This window comes from Microcebus murinus, chromosome 18, assembly GCF_040939455.1.
Source record: "Microcebus murinus isolate Inina chromosome 18, M.murinus_Inina_mat1.0, whole genome shotgun sequence".
Classification (NCBI taxonomy): Eukaryota; Metazoa; Chordata; class Mammalia; order Primates; family Cheirogaleidae; genus Microcebus; species Microcebus murinus.
This window is the reverse complement of record NC_134121.1, coordinates 24,235,180-24,255,875: the sequence shown is the minus strand read 5'-3', so window position 1 is coordinate 24,255,875 and position 20,696 is coordinate 24,235,180. Positions and strand designations below refer to the sequence as shown.

The 20,696-nt window shown below is 36.5% G+C and overlaps 1 protein-coding gene across 1 annotated transcript in view; it reads right to left on the bottom strand.

The window, feature by feature from the left end:
• ATAD5 (ATPase family AAA domain containing 5) overlaps positions 1–20,696 on the bottom strand; it is a 47,915-nt gene that overhangs the window by 12,392 nt on the left and 14,827 nt on the right. Inside the window, exons 7-18 of the mRNA XM_012738084.3 lie at positions 18,951–19,135; positions 15,399–15,553; positions 14,655–14,844; positions 13,851–14,039; positions 11,156–11,252; positions 9,887–9,966; positions 9,432–9,574; positions 9,178–9,328; positions 4,048–4,224; positions 3,661–3,794; positions 2,778–2,871; positions 1,731–1,795 (exon numbers count right to left, since the gene is read on the bottom strand). Of these exons, the coding sequence (XP_012593538.2) occupies positions 1,731–1,795; positions 2,778–2,871; positions 3,661–3,794; positions 4,048–4,224; positions 9,178–9,328; positions 9,432–9,574; positions 9,887–9,966; positions 11,156–11,252; positions 13,851–14,039; positions 14,655–14,844; positions 15,399–15,553; positions 18,951–19,135 (1,660 nt within the window). The remainder of the gene's footprint in view (positions 1–1,730; positions 1,796–2,777; positions 2,872–3,660; positions 3,795–4,047; positions 4,225–9,177; positions 9,329–9,431; positions 9,575–9,886; positions 9,967–11,155; positions 11,253–13,850; positions 14,040–14,654; positions 14,845–15,398; positions 15,554–18,950; positions 19,136–20,696) is intronic.

The window sequence follows — 20,696 nt, the reverse complement described above, 5'->3', positions numbered from 1 at the left end:
ATATGGATGATAAATGGGCATCTGAAAAGGTACTCAACATTCTAAGTCATTAAGGAAATAAAAATTAAAACCACAGTGAGATATCAATATATAATTAATAAGATGGACAAAAAAAAAATTTTTTTTTTTTTGAGACAGAGTCTCACTTTGCTGCCCAGGCTAGAGTGAGTGCCCTGGCGTCAGCCTAGCTCACAGCAACCTCAAACTCCTGGGCTCAAGCAATCCTTCAGCCTCAGCCTCCCGAGTAGCTGGGACTACAGGCATGCGCCACCATGCCCAGCTAATTTTATATATATATTAGTTGGCCAATTAATTTCTTTCTATTTATAGTAGAGACGGGGTCTTGCTCTTGCTCAGGCTGGTTTCGAACTCCTGACCTCGAGCAATCCGCCGGCCTCAGCCTCCCAGAGTGCTAGGATTACAGGCGTGAGCCACTGCGCTCGGCCCAAAATTTTTTAATAGACATTTCCAAGTATGTGAAACAAATGGATTCTTATACATTGCTGGTAGGAATGTAAAACATTGGAAAATTTTAGATAAGTTTGCCAGGCTCTTATAACGTTAAACAGGCCAACAATTCCACCTTTAAGTATTTCAGTAAGAGAAACAGAAACATATGTCCAAAAAAAGAGTTTAATATGAACATTCATGGCAGTTTATTTATAATAGGTAGGAATAACCCAAATATTTATCAAAATAGGTAAATGAATAAACAAACACAGTGAGATATATCCATACAATGGAATACAGCTCAAAAGAACAACTAACATATATAACATGAAGGAATCTAAAAAGGCTTCTTGATGAGTAAACACAAAATACTACATATTATAACATTCCATTTACATTAAATTCCACAACAAGCAACACTATAGTGATAGAAAACAGATTGGTAGTTGCCAGGGATTAAGGGTTATGGGAAAGGACTAAATACAAATGGGGCATAGGAGAACTTTTTGAGATAATAAAAATGTTCTATATCTTGATAGACATGTTTTATATCTATATTTGTCAAAATTCATTGAACCATACACTTAAAGTGAGTGAACTTTACTACATGTAAATTATATTTCAATAAAGCTAACTAATAGAAAGCAAACACCCATGCAAACAGATGAATACCACTACCATGGCTAAAGTTAAAAAGACTGGCCATGTGCAGTGGCTCACATCTATAATCCAAGCACTCTGTGAGGGCAAGGCGGGAGGATCGCTTGAGGTCAGGATTTTCAGTGCAGCCTCAGCAAGAGCAAGACCCTATCTTTACTAAAATTAGAAACAAATTAGCCAGACAACTAAAAATAGAAAAATTAGCCAGGTGTGGTTGTTCACATCTGTAGCCTCCCAGCTACTCAGGAGGCTGAGGCAAGAGGATCGCTTGAGCCCAGGAGTTTGAGGTTGCTGTGAGCTAGGCTGACACCATGGCACTCTAGCCCAGACAACAGAGTGAGACTCTGTCTCAAAAAAACAAAACAAACAAACCACTAATAGAGTCTAATAAAAATTTACATATTTCCAAAAAATACCTTTTAAAGCAAAAAAAAAAAAAAAACACATAAGTTTCCTAAAACTTAAAAATTTGAACATATACTTAGCAACCACATTTTAAAATTATAACTAAATTTAATAAACCTCACAATCAGTTATAGATTCAAAAAAGGAAAAAATAATAATCTACCTTTTAAATAATTGTTATATGTAATTTAGGATAATCAAAATTCAAAGCTTACCAGGGAAGGAGTACTGAAATTGATTTCTTCAAAGCAACCATCAAATGTTAAACTAAATGTTGGATCTGTACACACAAGAAAACATTTTTTAAACATTAAGACCACTAAATAACTTTTTCCAGTTATACCTTTCTACAAAACTAGCAGTTCATCAGTAATAAAAAAAATATAATACTTTGCAAATTATAAGTCTTCAAGGAACTAATTTTCTATCTGGACTGAAAGTAACTGTGATCTTTTGATTAAACTACCACCTAACTTGTGATTAATAAGATTTTTATCAAAATTTGTAGAGTACAATCACTATCAAATGGGCCACTAATTTATAAGTGTAGTCTAACACAAACACATTTTCCTATATAAATCTATAGCAGAGCTAGCCTCAAATATTTATAATGAAAAATATTAACACATATTACAATATTTATAATTTTTAAAAACAAAATTGAGTTTTTAAAATGAAAGATTCAATGTTAATTCTTGAGAAGCTAGATTGATTCTGTTAGGCTGATGATGATTTACTTTAGATAAAATATGCAATAATTATATGAGAGTGTTATCAGCAACTAAGGAATGGTTAGTCAACATTAAGGAACTGCAGAAAGGTTGGGTTCCACAAAAAATCTTGACCACTCCGTAAGGTTTGGTGATCTAATTACAGGTATGATAAAGGGGCAAAGAGAAGAATCTGATATTTTCCCTAACAAAAATACCTTTACTAGCTAATCCATAAGTTTTTCTATCTGTATTCTAGGCTGTTCTCAGTTTCCTAAATATCTAATCCCCAACAGAGACCCAAAGTAGTATCCATTTTTAAAAAGCCATTGCTATTTGTGAGGTAATATAATAATTTTATAATAACTCAAGGCTGCAAGTCAACTGCAAAATTTGAATAATTGTTTCAAAAATATCTAGGCACTTCCTCATTTTAGAAAAAAAGACTTAATTGGCTGACTTTTAAAGGAACATTTCTAACTAAAATTAGAAGTTTTCATCAAATATTTTTAACCAGAAATAATTAACTGTATTAAAATCATTGTTACTTACCACTTGTAGTAAGGATTACAGGTCGTTTAGTTGTTGCCATGAATGTTTTGATTGCATTCAAAAACCCAGCATCTTCATCAAAAATTACATCAACCTACAAACCGTTTTAGAATATTAACATAATAAGTAACAATTCACTGTATATCAGTTATGTATACATAGTAGATATACAATATGTCTGCTAGAGACAAAATTTATGATTTTATGAACAGTGTGAATTTAGCCCATGCTGAAAACTTACAATGTCTTACACTATAAATGAATTTAAAACAATCAAATATCAATCATTAAAAATAAGGCCGGGCATGGTGGCTCATGCCTGTAATCATAGCACTCTGGGAGGCCAACGCAGGAGGATCACTCAAGGTCAGGAGTTCAAAACCAGCCTGAGCAAGAGCGAGACCCTCGTCTCTACTAAAAATAGAAAGAAATTAATTGACCAACTAAAATATATAGAAAAAATTAGCTGGGCATTGTGGCACATGCCTGTAGTCCCAGCTACTTGGGAGGCTGAGGCAGCAGGATTGCTTGAGCCCAGGAGTTTGAGGTTGCTGTGAGCTAGGCTGATGCCACGGCATTATCGCCCAGGCAACAGAGTGAGACTCTGTTTCAAAGAAAAAATAAATAAATAAATATATGCAGCCACCTGTAACTGGGTAAGTATGAATCAGAATAATCATTGAATAATTAGTAACCATGAATTGCATTTATCATCTTCCTCAAAAATTCTAGAGTTAATGGCTTTATTTGCTTTAATTTCAAATAGATGAAAGTATTACTGACTATCTTAGCCATTTTACACCTCTTTATAAGAAAACATATACTCATCTTTTAAAAAGTTTTTACCATGAAATATCATGAATGTGTACTTCTGTAACCCTACCTCCTCAAAAAGAATAAGAGATGTTGCATTTTTCCTGCTGGGTTCCTCAGCTCCAAATTCTTTGACATTTGAATTGCTTGTATTTGTAGACTTAGTCTCAGTTATTTGTTTCTGTTCAAAAGAATTTTTGACTCCTGCATAAATAAAATATTAATATTTTAGGTAAAATCAACTTTTAATAAGACCCTGGATATTTCTACAGCATAAGCTCACATTGAAATCCATTATTGAAAGTAAAAGAAAATATTAAAACTTGACTATGTAGACCTTCAGTGTATCTGAGGTTTAACAAATAGCAATACGAACTCATATAAAATATGTTCATATTTTTATGTGTCACGGTCATTGATATTTAAATATGTAAAATTTGTTACCTTAATGTCTTACCTTTATTATTTTCTAGAATTGCTTCTATTTCTCCATTTTTTTTTGGTTTGGAAGATACTTTAAAATAATTTGCCAACGTTTTAGGGGGAAGTACACGCTTTGGTCCACTACTTTTTGGTGATGATGGAGGTTGTTTTCTTGGTGATGTAATAACTTTCTTAGGGGAGCTTAATTTTTCTGCCAAAAACAAATTGCATTTAAAAATAAATATTCTAAAAATTACACAGGTGGCAAGATAGAGTTATCCACACTGTATTTCTACTTACCAGTTAAAAATCAAAGACATAGAAATTTTCTTTCATTCTTTCATTTAAATACTCTGTACATTCAAATATTATTGTGTTGTATTTATTCTATCAGCATAGAAAGTTAAATCAGTCATTTGGAAAAGACACCCTTTCCAAAGAAATATACATTCTTATTGCAAATAATGCTCACAATCTCTCCATTGACTCTTTCTGCACCTGCTTAGTCAGAAGAAGCTGGAGGAAAAAATGCTAACACTATACACTGAGAACAACAGAATTTTGCTAATCCAACTTCAACTTAGCCCTATAGTAAATTTTTGTTCCTTTTTTCCCCTAAATTGATATTGTAAGCAAATAATATGTATTTCTAGAGATGCTTTGGAGAGTGGACACAAAATTCAAAAATAAATAATTAATCTCTACTCTCCAGATGCCCCAGGGCATTTTTCCAGAGCATATTTCCTTTTCCCCCCTCTAAGTACCCTGATTTAGTCCTTACATGTCCTAATTATTGTATAGTCTCAGAGCAGGACCTTCCTCACATACCATCTTACATTCACAGTTCCATAACTGTGTCCTATTCTTTTTCTGTACCCTCTGTCTCCACAGATCTTATTATATCCCTTTATATTAGCAGTGTTCAATAAACTTACTGAAATTTTTGAGTTTGAAAAAATTATCATAGACATCACCATCATTTCATTAATATAGGACATTCAACACCCCAGGTAAGAGAGGCAAAAACTTAAAATAGAAAAAGATTTCTTTATATTGAATGATTTCAATTTATAAAAAACACTATTTTATCCTTATTTTTCTTATTTTGACATAGACCAAAGAGATCAGGGATTGGTATCAGTTCAAAGACTGGTTTTACGCCAGGTGTGGTGGCTCATGCCTGTTATGCTAGCACTCTGGGTGGCTGAGGCAGGCGGATCCTTTGAGCTCAGGAGTTTAAGACCAGCCTGAGCAAGAGTGAGATCCCGTCTCTACTAAAAAAATAGAAAGAAATTAGCTGGGCAAATAATATATGTGTGTGTGTGTATATATAAAATTAGCCAGGCATGGTGGTGCATGCCTGTAGTCCCAGCTATTCAAGAGGCTGAGGCAGGAGGATTGCTTGAGCCCAGAAGTTTGAGGTTGCTGTGAGCTAGGCTGATGCCACGGCACTCTTGCCCAGGCAACAGAGACTCTGTCTCCCAAAAAAAAAAGATTGGTATTTAAAAAAAATGCTCAGCCTGGGGAACATAGCAAGACCTTCACCTCTACAAAAAAATTCTAAAAATTAGCCAGGCATAGTGGTGCACACCTATAGTAACAGCTACTTGGGAGGCTGAGGCGGGAGGATCACTTGAATCCAGGGGTTCGAGGCAGCAGTGAGTTGTGATTGTACCACCATATTCCCACCTACATAATAGATCAAGACTGTGTCTCTAAGGAAAAAAACATTGAGTACTCATCACTGAAGGATCAGAGGAAACAATCTCTGAGGCTCACAGAAAGCTGGGAATACTTCCTCTTTCCACCAGACAACAGACAGGCAAAAACCATAATTAATGGGGTACTGGGATAGAGTACTCAGAAACGTGTTGCTTAAGTAGTGAGGCAAAATTAGCCCTTGACTAAATGCTGCCACTGTTTTGCTTAATACAGCTTAAATGACCTGGAAAGAATAAACTGTTTCCAGGTAACTTAACTGCAGCCTGGAAAAAAAGTTGAATAGAGATGAAAAAGAAAAAAGTTCTTAAAAATTCTCAACACAGTATCCCTGGCAAAAAGAAAAAAATATATAGTTACAGGACTACAGAAACACCCAGCGCCCAACAAGGTAAACTGTACAAAGTCTGACATGCAATCAAAATTATCAAGCTTCCAAAGAAGCAGAAAAATTCAATCCGTAATGAGGGGGGAAACGTCAATCAATTGAAACACCAACTTATAAATGACACAGATGATAGAATCAGTAGCCAAAAGCACTAAGACAGTTTTTTTGTTTTTTTTTGTTTGTTTTAGAGACAGGGTCTTGCTTTATCGCCCAGGCTGGAGTGCAGTGGTGTCAACATAGCTCACTGTAGCCTGCAACTCCTGGACCCAAGTAATCCTCCTGCCTCAGCCTCCTGAGAATCCAGGACCACAGGCATGTACCACCACACCCAGCTAAATTGTTTTTTTATTTTTAGAGATGGAGTCTCACTATATTGCCTGTGCTGCTCCTGAACTCCCAACCTCAGTTGATCCTCCCACTTCCTAAAGTGCTGGGATTAGAGGTGTGAGCCACCATGTCTAGCCAAAATAGTTATTGTAAATGTATCCAAATATAAAACCTAGAGGAAAGACTGGCACATGATAACTAGAAACACAGAAGATATAAAAAGGACCCAAATCAAACTTCTAGAAATGAAGAGTACACTGGATGGCACTGACAGGATACTAGATATTGCAAAAGATATGTGAACTATGAGAAATGATTTTTCTAGGAAATAAAACAGATGTGAACTTGAATAAACAGCAATGATAACTATCTCAAACTGAAACACAAAGAGGAAAATGACAGAAAAACTAAACAAAGCATTAGTGAGCTGTGAGACAGTTTCAAGTAGTCTAAAATACCTATAACTGGAGTTGACCACAGAGGTGATAAGGAAAGAAAAAATATAACAAGAAATAATGGCTGAAATTTTCCGAAAGTTAATGAAAACTATGAACCCATGTATCCAAGAAGCATAACAAACCCCAAGCATAGAAAACATGACAAAAATTACACCAAGGTACATCATAATCAAATTTCATAAAACCAGTAATAGAGAGAAAAATCTTAAAATCAGCAAAGAACAAACACAAAAGATTAAAACATATTATATATACAAATCCATGAGTTCATAATAATATTAAAAAAAATAAAACCACAAAACTCACTGGTCAACTTTCAAGGTGGCTAGGACACCATTACTCTAAGAACTAATCAATAAAACAAAGAATGAAACATTTCTTGTACCTACAGATTATATTACAAAGTATCTAAATAGTTGATGATGAGGGATAGTGCTTTTCTTCTTAGAATTCTAATAAATGCAAAAGAGCTAAGAGAATTACAAAACCATTATTTTTTAATCCCTAATGAATGAGTCTATTAGACACAGATCACTAATGGTTGCTAATTACCATAAGAGAGTGATGGTAGAACTTTATAATGGATGAGTCAGAATGAAAACACTGGAACTCATCAACAAACCATAATTTCACTACAAGTGGGCTGTGTTTCCTGCTATGATGTCATAGAAAGTACACAGCCTGGCTGAGACTAGCCTGGGCAACATAGCAAGACCCCATCTCTACAAAATATTTAAAAAATTAGCTGAGTGTAGTGGTACACACTACTCAGGAGGCTGAGGCAGGAGAATCATTTGAGCCCAGCAGTTCTAGGTTGCAGTGAGCTATGATAATGTCACTGCACTCTAGCCTGGGAGACAGAGCAAGACTCTGTTTCAAAAAAAAAAAAAAAGACTTGGAAAAGTACACAGCCTGCCTATGTATGTATGGTAGCCCCCAAACAGAACCCGAATCTAATCAATCCCCCAATCTAACTACTAGTTTACAAGAAATATAGGGGGGAAGAGGAATCCATTAACTGATAACATTAGGATATAATTATCATCCAAATCCAGAATGTGAGAAGTTCTACAACAAATGACTCAGGTTCTTCAACAAATGACACAAAAAGAAAGGTGACGGAATTGTTGGAGAGATTAAAAGAAATTTAAGAGACATTAATCAAATATAAAATAGGGACTTTGGATCCTGATTTGAACAAAGCATTTGAAACAATAGAAAACTGAGAGTAGACTGTGTATCAGATGATCTTAAGTAATACAGTTAATTTTGTTGGGTCTGATTATAATATTGTAGTTATGCTTCTTAAAAAGTCCTTATCATACAGAGACTTATTAAAATATATATGAATGCTTGTACCTCTGTCAATTTAAAAAAAAAATATATATATATATATATATGAGGCCGGGCGCTGTGGCTCACGCCTGTAATCCTAGCTCTTGGGAGGCCGAGGCGGGCGGATTGCTCAAGGTCAGGAGTTCAAAACCAGCCTGAGCAAGAGCGAGACCCCGTCTCTACTATAAATAGAAAGAAATTAATTGGCCAACTGATATATATATAAAAAATTAGCCGGGCATGGTGGCGCATGCCTGTAGTCCCAGCTACCCGGGAGGCTGAGGCAGAAGGATCACTCGAGCCCAGGAGTTGAGGTTGCTGTGAGCTAGGCTGACGCCACGGCACTCACTCTAGCCTGGGCAACAAAGCGAGACTCTGTCTCAAAAAAAATAAATAAATAAATAAATAAATAAAAATAAATAAATAAAATATATATGTGTGAAATGATATGATGGTCATCAGATTTGTTTTAAAAATAGTCCGGGGGGGAAAAAATATATGTATTTATAGAAGATAAAAAAATTGGTTGGGCGAGGTGGCTCACGCCTGTAACCCTAGCACTCTGGGAAGCTGAGGCGGGTGGATCATTTGAGCTCAGGAGTTCGAGACTAGCCTAAGCAAGAGTGAGACCTCATCTCTACTAAAAATACAAAGAAATCAATTGACCAACTAAAAATATATATACAAAAAATTAACCGGGCATGGTGGCACATGCCTGAAGTCCCAGCTACTCGGGAGGCTGAGGCAGTAGGATCGCCTGAGCCCAGGAGATTGAGGTTGCTGTGAGCTAGGCTGATGCCAAGGCACTCTAGTCCGGGCAACAGAGTGAGACTCTGATGCAAAAAAAAAATGAATTACAGAATCTGATAATTAAAATTATTTTCTTAGATTTTATTTTTTTCAAAAGGTTATGGCTTAGGGAAAATAATTTACTTACTTGGTGACTTGCCTATGTTGTAGCTATTGAAAAAACAAGGTTTTTGTGAGTTTACACCTTGCTTGTCTACTTGATGGGACTGAGTAGCTTCCTTCAGTTGAGATAGAATTTGTCTACCATTGCGCTGAGAAGAGGCATTCACTTCAAATATCTAAAAGAAGAATATAAGAAAAAAAGGAAGAATAGTTTATGTTTACTTTTAATTCAAGGGCAATTATTTTAACATTCATTCTTCCATTGTGGCTATTACTAACCTTAAATCCAAGCTCCTGAGCACAAGCATACACTGCAGCAGTTTTTCCCACTCCTGTTGGCCCTGTTATAAGAACAGTATTGCAAAGGCGACTCTCTTCTTCATCATCTGAACTGCCTTTAAAGTCTATGCTAGCCGACAAATCTGAAAAATTATTCAAATGCATATAAAATGCATAATTGCTTAGGCAGAAATTCTACCTCACGAAACCCAATGATTAAATATCACCCACAACTCCCAACTAACTTTTTAAATTTTTTGTAGAGAAAGGATCTTGCTATGTTGCCCAGGCTGGTCTTGAACTCCTGACCTCAAGTGATCCCCCTACTTCAGCCTTCAGAATAGCTGGGATTACAGGCTGGTGGGCCTGGTCCAGTTAAGAAACTTGATAAAAATTTTTAGCTAATCTAACTCTAAAAATGTTCAGTGAAAGGGAAAAAAAATGACTCAAAATACCTTCCTGTTTCTCATCTCTTTTTCCCTTCAAATTTTGTCTTTCTTCCAACTCAGCTCTTCTTTTCCAGTCTTTCAACCAGCTGCCATAAGAAAATGTATGTTAATAAAAATAATTCGTAGGATATCTCTTAGACTTTATGTTAAAATGGTTTTTGAGAGAAGTTATGGCATACTGATAGTTTTTAAGCACTCCATAGTGAATCATCTAAATAGTAAAATACTTTTACATGGGCATGAATATTTAAAAATTAAGTAATTTTGCCTAAATATACAAGATCATACAGCATTATTTATATTAGCCTCTGAAAAGAAAAACTTAAAAGTACACCAGTAGGGGAAAAGATATATTATAGTATACTTACATAGAAACCAGCATGCAGGAATTAAAAAGGACTGACGTAGACTATATGATGACATGAAAGGTGTCTAATATAAAATGCTAAGTACAAGTACAAAGATTAAGTTCTATTCTGAAGATAGACTGCCTAAATTTAAATCCCACTTCTACCACTTTCTAGCTCTGTGACCTTGGACAAGTATCTCAGCCTCTCTAGGCCTGTTTCTTCATCTATGGGATAACAGTATTTACCCTTATGGGTACTGTTGTTCTAAGGATTAAATGAACTAAGAACAGTGCAAGTACTCAGGACAGTACCGAGTTCACAGTATTAACTATTATTACGGGTTCACAGTTCCTTATGTGAAATCCTTTGAGCCAGGTAGTTTTAGAATCTGGAATTTTTCAGGTATTAGAAAGGTAATTTGAAAATAAAAAAAAAAAAAGAAAGAAAGGTAATTTGGTATATATACCACATTACATAATATCCCTAATGTGGCCAGGGGCAGTACATTCATAATCATTTAATATTTTTATTTTAAAAAGTATGACTTCCTAGTAAGTGTAAAGAAATAATAAACTTTGTATAGTAACCCTGTTAGTTAATAATCTTTAAGTTTTCAGAACTTTTCGGATGGGGGAATTGTAGACAAAGGACTGTGGAACTGAATTAGTAATAATATGATCCCATTTGTTAAAAAGGAAGAAACCAACATAGCTTTCTAGAAGGTTCTGTAAAAATTTTCAACAGTGGTTACATGTGGGAAGTAAAATGTGAGAAAATATAAATACTTTTTACATTAAATCCTTCTTTTTAAAAAAGGATTTCATCATGTAATGTATTACTTTATAATTTCTAAATTTTATTATATACAAAATAATAAAACTAAATTCATAAACTATTTCTCAGTTCCTTTACAAATTTTACCAACCTATGTAACTTTTTTATAGCTAACTCATTGCCTATGAGTTCACTGGCAGTCTGAGGTTGATACTTCTCTGTCCAGAGCATGTCTTCAGTTCCAGAATCTAAAGCAAAAGAAAATGTTAAGGTATTTGTTCCTTGACATAAGTTTATATGTATTCGTAGACATTTTATTCTTACAATGTAATAGTAAGTATTTTTAAAAATATTTGTATTTACAAAATACCAAAAAGGTAACTTTAAAATTTAAAATTACATTTAAAATTCTTCACACTAAACTTCCGCCTTAAAAAACTAACCACCATAATGTTATGAAAGAAAGTATAAACATGTATATTTAAAATTTTAATAACCACTCTCAAGAAATGAATTATGAAAAACAATTTATAGCATAAAAACCAGTAATGTATAGAACAAAGACAGCATTATCTCAGTAGAGCCTCTTTTGGCCACTGAAAAGAAACATTAAATCATCCTATAAAATCAACCTAAGTAAACAGAGATGCCACACTCTTAATTGGGAAGACTGAATATTGTAAAGATGTAACTTTTTTATAGCTAACTCATTGTCTATGAGTTCAATGGCAGTTTGAGGTTGATACTTTTCTCTCCAAATCAATCTATAAATTAATGCAAAATCAAAATTTCAATGAAATTTACAGAGATAAGGTACCCTATAGTTTACTTAGTGAAATAACTGCATAAAAATACTTTTGTTTTTTTTCCTTTTTGAGACAGAGTCTCACTCTGTTGCCTGGGCTAGAGTGCTGTGGCGTCAGCCTAGCTCACAGCAACCTCAAACCCCTGGGCTCAAGCAATCCTACTGCCTCAGCCTCCCAAGTAGCTGAGACTACAGGCATGCACCACCACGCCTGGCTAATTTTTTCTATATATTTTTAGTTGGCCAATTTCTTTGTATTTTTAGGAGAGACGGGGTCTCACTCTTGCTCAGGCTGGTCTCAAACTCCTGACCTTGAGCGATCCTCCTGCCTTGGCCTCCCAGAGTGTGAGAATTATAGTCATGAGCCACCACACTCAGCCCATTAAAATTCTTTAAAAAATGATAGGAGACTTGCCATACCAACCACTAAAACATACTACAGGTTGAGCATCCCTTATCCAAAATGCCTGCGACCAGAAGTATTTTGGATTTCAGATTTTTTTCAGATTTTGGAATAAGCGCATGTATGTAATGAGGTATCTTGGGGATGGGACCCAAGTCTAACCACGAAATTCATTATACACCTTATACACATAGGCTTAAGGTAATTTTATACAATGTTTTTTAACAGTCTACGGCCATACCACCCTGAACACGCCCGATCTTGTCTGATCTCGGAAGCTAAGCAGGGTCAGGCCTGGTCAGTATTTCGATGGGAGACAATGTTTTTTAACAATTTTGTGCATGAAACAAAGGTTTGGATATAGTTTGACTACAACCTGTCACATGAGGTCAAGTGTGGAATTTTCCACTTGTGGTATCATTTCAGTACACAAAAAGTTTTGCATTTTAGAGCATTTTTTTTTATTTCTTTTTTTATTGTTATTTTTTTGTTTTTCGTTTTTTTTCCTAAATTTAAGAACGTGTTCTGTAATAAGGAGCATTTTGGATTTCAGATTTTTGGATTAGGGATGCTTAACCTGTATAAAGCTATATAAATGGATGAATTAAATCCATTCATTGGAATACTCTGGAAAGGCTACATAAACTAGGCGGGAACATGTCAAAGCCATGTGAAATACACTGTAAAATAGTATAGCATGATCCCAAATTTTTAAAAAAGCATATCTATTTACAGAAGCACAGAAAAATCAAAGACTATTAACATGGTTATTTGTAAGCCTCTAATCAGTGAGGCTTCCACTTATTTTATACACATATATGCTTTCTGAAATTTGTGATAAGTGTATATTAAAAGAGAGGGGAAAACCAGCCTGTCTCCACTATAAATAGAAAGAAATTAATTGGCCAACTAATATATATAGAAAAAATTAGCCAGGCATGGTGGTGCATGCAGTCCCAGCTACTTGGGAGGCTGAGGCAGGAGGATTGCTTGAGCCCAGGAGTTTGAGGTTGCTGTGAGCTAGGCTGATGCCATGGCACTCACTCTAACCTGGGCAATAAAGCGCGACTCTGTCTCAAAAAAAAAAGAGAGGGGGGAAAACAATGAGAGGTTAAAAAACAGGAGAAGCCGGGCGCGGTGGCTCACGCCTGTAATCCTAGCACTCTGGGAGGCTGAGGCGGGCGGATTGCTCAAGGTCAGGAGTTCGAAACCAGCCTGAGCAAGAGCAAGACCCCGTCTCTACTATAAATAGAAAGAAATTAATTGACCAACTAATATATATATAAAATTAGCCAGGCATGGTGGCACATGCCTGTAGTCCCAGCTACTCGGGAGGCTGAGGCAGGAGCATTGCTTGAGCCCAGGAGTTTGAGGTTGCTGTGAGCTAGGCTGACGCCACGGCACTCACTCTAGCCTGGACAACAAGCGAGACTCTGTCTCAAAAAAAAAAAAAAAACAACAGGAGAGTTTTATTAGAACCAGAGGGAGAAAATCTAATTTGCCAGGAAAAGAAGATAATTCTGATGCAGACTCTTTGTCATTATCTGTTATCAGAACATCAACATTTTCTGCTTCTGTTTCTACTTCACGTGGACTCAAAGCAGTTGTTACTTCCGGGATCTTTTAGAAAATATATACCTTTGGAAGAATCTATCTTGATGCCTGAAGAGTTGTTTCTTTTGTCAAGTTCTTCTGGCTTTCCATTTATCTTTTCCGGACTTTCTGAATTTTCATTTGGTTTCTTTCTTTTTGATTTATGATTTCCTGTTTCCACTCGTTTCCTTTTGGTTTCTTTTTGATTGACATCAGGCTCTTGCTGTGGACTTTCTATTATGGGAATTAAAGAAATGTTTACTAATCAACAACAAAAAAATTTTTAATGCTTAATAATCTTTTATCACTTTCAAATATCCAATTTTTTTTAAATTTAAGAGATAGGGTCTCACTCTGTTGCCCAGACTGCAATGTAGTGGTATGATCACAGCTCACTAAAATTTCCAGTACTGGGCTCAAGCAATCCTCCCACTTCAGCCTCCCAAGTAGCTGGGATTATAGGAGAGAGTCACAAGGCCCAACCCAATAGCCTTATGACTTTAAAATGGAAAGGCAAGAATCAAATGTGACATACTGAAAACAAGCTAGAGATCTTAATATTTAGACTGCCTTTGTTCCAGCTATATAAATTCACATTATCTGATCTAAGGCTTTCCTTAAATGAATGATTAGTATTTCAACATAAAGTTGTCTTTGGGTTGGCATCTTTGGAAGCTACCAGGGACTAACATTGTACTGTACAAGATGCTTTTACTTCAGTTGAACAATTCTCCCTGCCAAATGTAAGCAATGTTTTGTCTGTAGTGACCACTTCCAAGAGTCAATGGCTAAGATTTAGTGTTTTCAAATCCAACAAACATATTAACATAGATAATAATTATCACTAACCTTGTTTACCATGGCACTCAGAAACCACCTGGTGCTCAAGTCGTTTTTTTAGAAGCAAGGGAAAATATTTTCTCAAAGAAAATTCAGGATTTGACAACCTAATTTCCTCCAGCAAAAGATTTCTTACTTCTTCAGTAAAATCTTTCCTTGTCCCCATAAATTGCAATAAAGAATAAAATGTTCCTTGGGTCTACAGAGGAGTGAAAAAAGACAAAGGAAAAGAAAAAAAAAAAAGAATAAAATGCACAATAACAGACCTACATCATCTACTCATGTTAATCACAATTATCAACCACTTGTCCATAATAAGTCAGTATCAGTGTAGGATTACCTCTACTTACCGAACACAAAGCTGCATTTGCATAGCTTTTGAAGGATTTAGCTCATATTTTTATTTTTCTCCCTTTCAACTAACTATAATTTATAAACTTAATAGGTTATAATGTAGATTTCTAATGTATCTAAATGTGCTATATACTCTAATATTCTTTCAAAACTGGCTTTCATTAATTCCTTTTTTTTAATTCCTGCTATGTGGCTGATATCTGAAAATTCATTACTTCTTAAAATGTTTTTAAAGCCCTATGAGTATTTAAAAGAAAAATGTGCTACAATTAGTATTTATTTTTTAACATTAGACTCTAAAAAGGAACTCTAGGCTACAATAGTAGATATCCAAAAAATTTTTTTCTCTCTGAAAGATAGGAGAAATATTCTTCAATGAATGAGCTCTCTAATACTTACAACTGCAGAATTATTGCTTTTTGAATTTGAATTCAATGTTGAAAATTCACCAAGAGCAATAACACATTTTGAAAAATCTATTATTTTAGTATTGCGTTCTTTAAATGTAGTTAAGAGAGGACAAGAAGGTGGTTTCAAATGCCACAAATGGCACCCTAAAGAAAGAAAAACAGAAAAGTTATTTTAATTAACTTTATTTATATATTATTCATATATTAAATGTAAACATGAAAAGATTTGACAACTACATAGTTAACACAAAAATAACAAAAACCCAAATGAGTGTATGAAATCCTCATGTCCAAAAAATACAATTAATAAAAAATACCTAGGCTTCCCTCCCAATTGTTAAAAAACAAGTAAATATTAGCAAACTTGCATTTCTTTTTTCTTTTCCTTGAGACAGAGTCTTGCTCTATTGCCAGGCTAGAGTGTAGTGGTGTCAGCCTAGCTCACAGCAACCTCCAACTCCTGGGCTCAAGGGATCCTTCTGCCTCAGCCTCCTAAGGAAGCTGGGACCACAGGTGTGGGTCATCATGCCCAACTAATTTTTTCTATTTTTAGTAGAGACAGGGTCTTGTTCTTGCTTAGGCTGGTCTCAGAATTCCTAACCTTTAGCGATCCTCCTGCCTCGGCCAACCAGAGTGCTAGGACTACAGGCATGAGCTACCATGCCCAGCCTCTTTTTTCGTTTCTTTTTTAAGAGATGAAGTCTCCCTCTGTCACCCAGGCTAGAAGGCAGTAGCACAATCCTACTGCACTGCAGCCTCAAACTGCTGGCCTCCTGGATCCAAGTGATCCTCTTGCCTTGGCCTCCCAAGTAGCTAAAATTATAGGTGCAGGCCACCATACATATCCAGCTGAATTTTCATTTCTTTTTTTTTTTTTTTTTTTTTTTGAGACAGAGTCTCACTCTGTTGCCTGGGCTGGAGTGCCATGGCATCAGCCAAGCTCACAGCAACCTCAAACTCCTGGGCTCAAGCAATCCTTCTGCCTCAGCCTCCTGAGTAGCTGGGACTACAGGCATGCGCCGCCATGCCCAGTTAATTTTTCTATATATATTTTTAGTTGGCCAATTAATTTCTTTCTATTTACGGTAGAGATGGGGTCTCACTCTTGCTCAGGCTGGTCTCCGACTCCTGACCTTGAGCCATCCGCCCGTCTCGGCCACCCAGAGTGCTAGGATTACAGGCATGAGCCACCGTGCCCAGCCTTCATTTCTACTTAGATCAAACTTGATACACAGATTAACAATTTTAGGGGCAGTTGGTATCTAAACATTTATTTTTATTTTATTTTTTATTTGTTTCAGGCAGAGTCTTGCTCTGTTGCCCAGGCTAGAGTGCCATGGAATTAGCCTAGCTCACAGCAGCCTCAAACTTCTGGGCTCAAGTGATCCTCCTGCCTCAGCCCCCCCGGTAGTTGGGACTACAGGCAAGTGCCACTACGCCTGCCTAATTTTTTCTATTTTTTGTAGAGTTTGGGGTCTTGCTCTTGCTCAGGCTGATCTTGAACTTCTGAGCTCAAGTGATCTTCCTGTCTCAGCCTCCCAGAGTGCTAGGATTACAGGCATGAGCCACTGCACCTGGCCTAAAGTCTAAACTTTTAAGTCAGACCTGGATTCCAACCCAGACTCTGCCACTTACTAGCCTTGTGAGCATGGGCAAAAAAGCAGTGGCTATAATTATAATACTCAACTTCCTAGAGTTATTATGGGGATTAGACTAGATATGTATATGAATTGCTTGATAGAATTCTAGACAATTGTAAATGTTCAGTAAGTCTTAAGATTCCAAAATAGAGAGCCTTCCTCTGTACTTGCCTCTGCTCATCTATAAACAGGTAAAAGTTTCATACCAGCACTCCTATGAAAATAGGTTTATCAAATTCAGGAAAGAAAAGCATAACTAATTTCTATAATTGCACATACTATTAGAAAATGATATTAAAAACTTTAAAAATAAGAAAACCATCAACTGAATGGCCAGTGCCAAAGATGGGAAATAAGGAAAAGCAGAAAAAAATTACTAGACAAAGTAGCTGGGAAATTCCCCATGCTAAAGAGAGGCTGAACAAAACTCACAAAGTATCAACGTCAGAAATTTAAAAGGCAAAGAAAGAAGAACAGAGCACAATGCACCTTCATGGGCAGAGCGAGTGTACTAAACCAAACCACAAATCTGGCAGAGAACTTAACAGTTTTTGTGCTTAAAAACAACCCACAAAAGCAAAAACAACCCTCTAGGTAGAAATGAGGACAAAGTTATAAGACTCTGCATATTATTGGTAATTAAAAACTATAAGTAAAGTAAGATTGTGCTTGTTACATCATTTTATGATTAGGCTAATATCACTACACAAAGGGCCTGTGCAAATAGCTCACTTGCTACTTGTTATCTGCATATTCCAGAAGATACTTATATACTAAGCAGCAAAAGCTGTCCTGCAGAGGCAGCAAACACACTTCCTTTGAATACTCAGTAGTAGATAGGACAAGGGCAAGGCTGCAACTCCTCTAAGAAATTCTTGAAGACGATCTGATCACACACAGGTTATGATTTCATAACTTCCTTCCTGCCTTCCTTTAAAACTGCCTTCCTTTTAGAACATAGTGCCTTATGGCCAGGCGAGGTGGCTCACACCTGTAATCCTAGCACTCTGGGAGGCCAAGGCAGGAGGATGACTTGAGCTCAGGAATTCGAGATTAAGCTAAGGAAGAGCAAGATCCCGTCCCTACTAAAAATAGGAAAATTAGCTGGCTGTGGTGGCATGCCCCTGTAATTCCAGCTACTCAGGAGGCTGAGGCAAAAGAATCACTTGAACCCAGGACTTTGAGGCTGCTGTGAACTAGGCTGACACCATGGCACTCTAGCCCAGGTGACAGAGCAAGATTCCATCTCTAAATAAATGAATAATAAAAAAATAAAACATAGTGTCTCTTGAGAGAATGTTAACTCAAGGTCCCTCACATTTGCCAGCTCTACCCTGGCATAAAGGGTTAAGGACTAAGGATATCTTTGGCTTCTATGTTCCACATCCCCGTCCTGAGTAAACTGAGTCCAAAGCTGAGGAAGAGATGATGACACATATATAGTCAGCCCTCTGTATTTGTGGGTCCCACATCCACGGATTTAATCAACCGTGGATCAAAAAATCAGGGGGGAAAATGGATGGTTGTGTCTGTATTGAACATGTACAGATTTTTTTTCTTGTCATTATTCCTTAAACAGTACAGTATAACGATATTTACATAGCATTTCCATTATATTAGATATAATCTAGAGGTGATATAAAGTATACCAGACCATGTGCACAGTTTAAATGCAAATACTATGCCATTTTATATAAGGGATTTGAGCATCCATAGATTTTGATACCCAAAAGGGTCCTGGAACCAATCCCACATGGGTACCGAAGAAAAACTAAAAATTCCCACTAAAATCATCAGAAGAACGATACTTAAATCTTAGCTCATCTTTAACTAACTGACATAATGTAATATTACTTCTAACTGTAGAAGAATAAATATTTAATAACAATAAACAAACTTACCATCATCCTTTTGTTGTACATGAACAACTCTCTGGAAACTGGCACTCACTGCACTGTATACATCTAATGCAGCAGCTTTCTTTGCAATCTGTCGTTTCAACAAATCTGGTAAACCACTCATTAGGAAGTCACGTTTTGCTTTAAATTGTATGTCGCAATTCTGAGGTTTTTCAGATGTATCTTGACTTTTAAGAAAATAATTGGAAAAAGAAAGCTAACGTTATAAACACTTAAAATAATAAACTATCTAAAAAATAAAACCTTTTAACTTAATTTTAAAAACTGGCTGGGCACGGTGGCTCATGCCTATAGTCCTAGTACTTTGGGAGGCTGAGATGGGAGGATTGCTTGAGCCCAGGAGTTCAAGACAAGCCTAAGCAAGAGCAAGATCCCTGGCCGGGCGCGGTGGCTCACGCCTGTAATCCTAGCACTCTGGATTGAGGAGGGTGGATCGTTTGAGCTCAGGAGTTTGAAATCAGCCTGAGCAAGAGCGAGACTCCATCTCTACTAAAAATACAAAGAATTTAGCTAGACAACTAAAAATCTATAGAAAACATTAGCCAGGCATGGTGGCACATGCCTGTAGTCCCAGCTACTTGGGAGGCTGAGGCAGAAGGATTGCTTAAGCCCAGGAGTTTGAGGTTGCTGTGAGCTAGGCTGACGCCACGGCACTCTAGCCCAGGCAACAGAGTGAGACTCTGTCTCAAAAAACAAACAAACAAACAAACAAACAAACATGAGGATATGTCAAAGAGACATATTTACCAAGCTGAAGGGTCACACTGGCCAAATTAAAAACAATTTGAGCATCACAATAAATAATATTAATGGATTATAAGCTGCTGAATAAAATAGGAATGAAGAGGTAAATGAATAAATAGATAAATGTGAGGAGACACAAAAGCTCTCCCCTAAAAAGCAGCCAACTAACAAAGAAATAATGACTGCAATGGAGAAGCACCATTTGGCAACCGTCATAATGTAATTAATTCAGGTAGAAGTCATCAATGTTAAGGCCAATAACTCTACAGGTTTAATGAAGAACAAGATATTGGCATTATCTTAGAATACTTTCCAACAAAATATTAATTTCAAAGGGAAAAAGATGAATTTAAGATCAACAAATCTGGCAGATACCAACACATCCAGCTGATCAAGGTTAATGTCACATGCCTGCCTCCTTATGGGATGCACTGAGAAGAGCAAAGCACTGCTTCCATGGTAATCCTGACAAACAAGAGTGTACAACCTGAGTCTGGTCATGAGGAAATCAGAGAGACCCAGGTTGAGGGTCATCCTATAGCACATAAGGTCTGTACTCCTTAATAAAAGCAGTCAAGGGCATGGAACTCTTGGTGAAAAGGATATGGGAGTCTTTGTAGTTTTCTAGCAACTTTTTTCTTTTTAAGACAGAGTATCACTCTGTTGCCCGGGCTAGAGTGCCGTGGCATCAGCCTAGCTCACAGCAACCTCAAACTCCTGGGCTTAAGCAATCCTTCTGCCTCAGCCTCCCCAGTAACTGGGACTACAGGCATGTGCTACCATGTCCGGCTAATTTTTTCTATATATTTTTAGTTGGTCAATTAATTTCTTTCTATTTTTAGTAGAGATGGGGTCTTGCTCTTGCTCAGGCTGGTTTTGAACTCCTCACCTTGAGCGATCCTCCCACCTCGGGCTCGCAGAGTGCTAGGATTACAGGCATGAGCCACCACACCCGACCTCCTAAAATCTTTTTATACATCATTT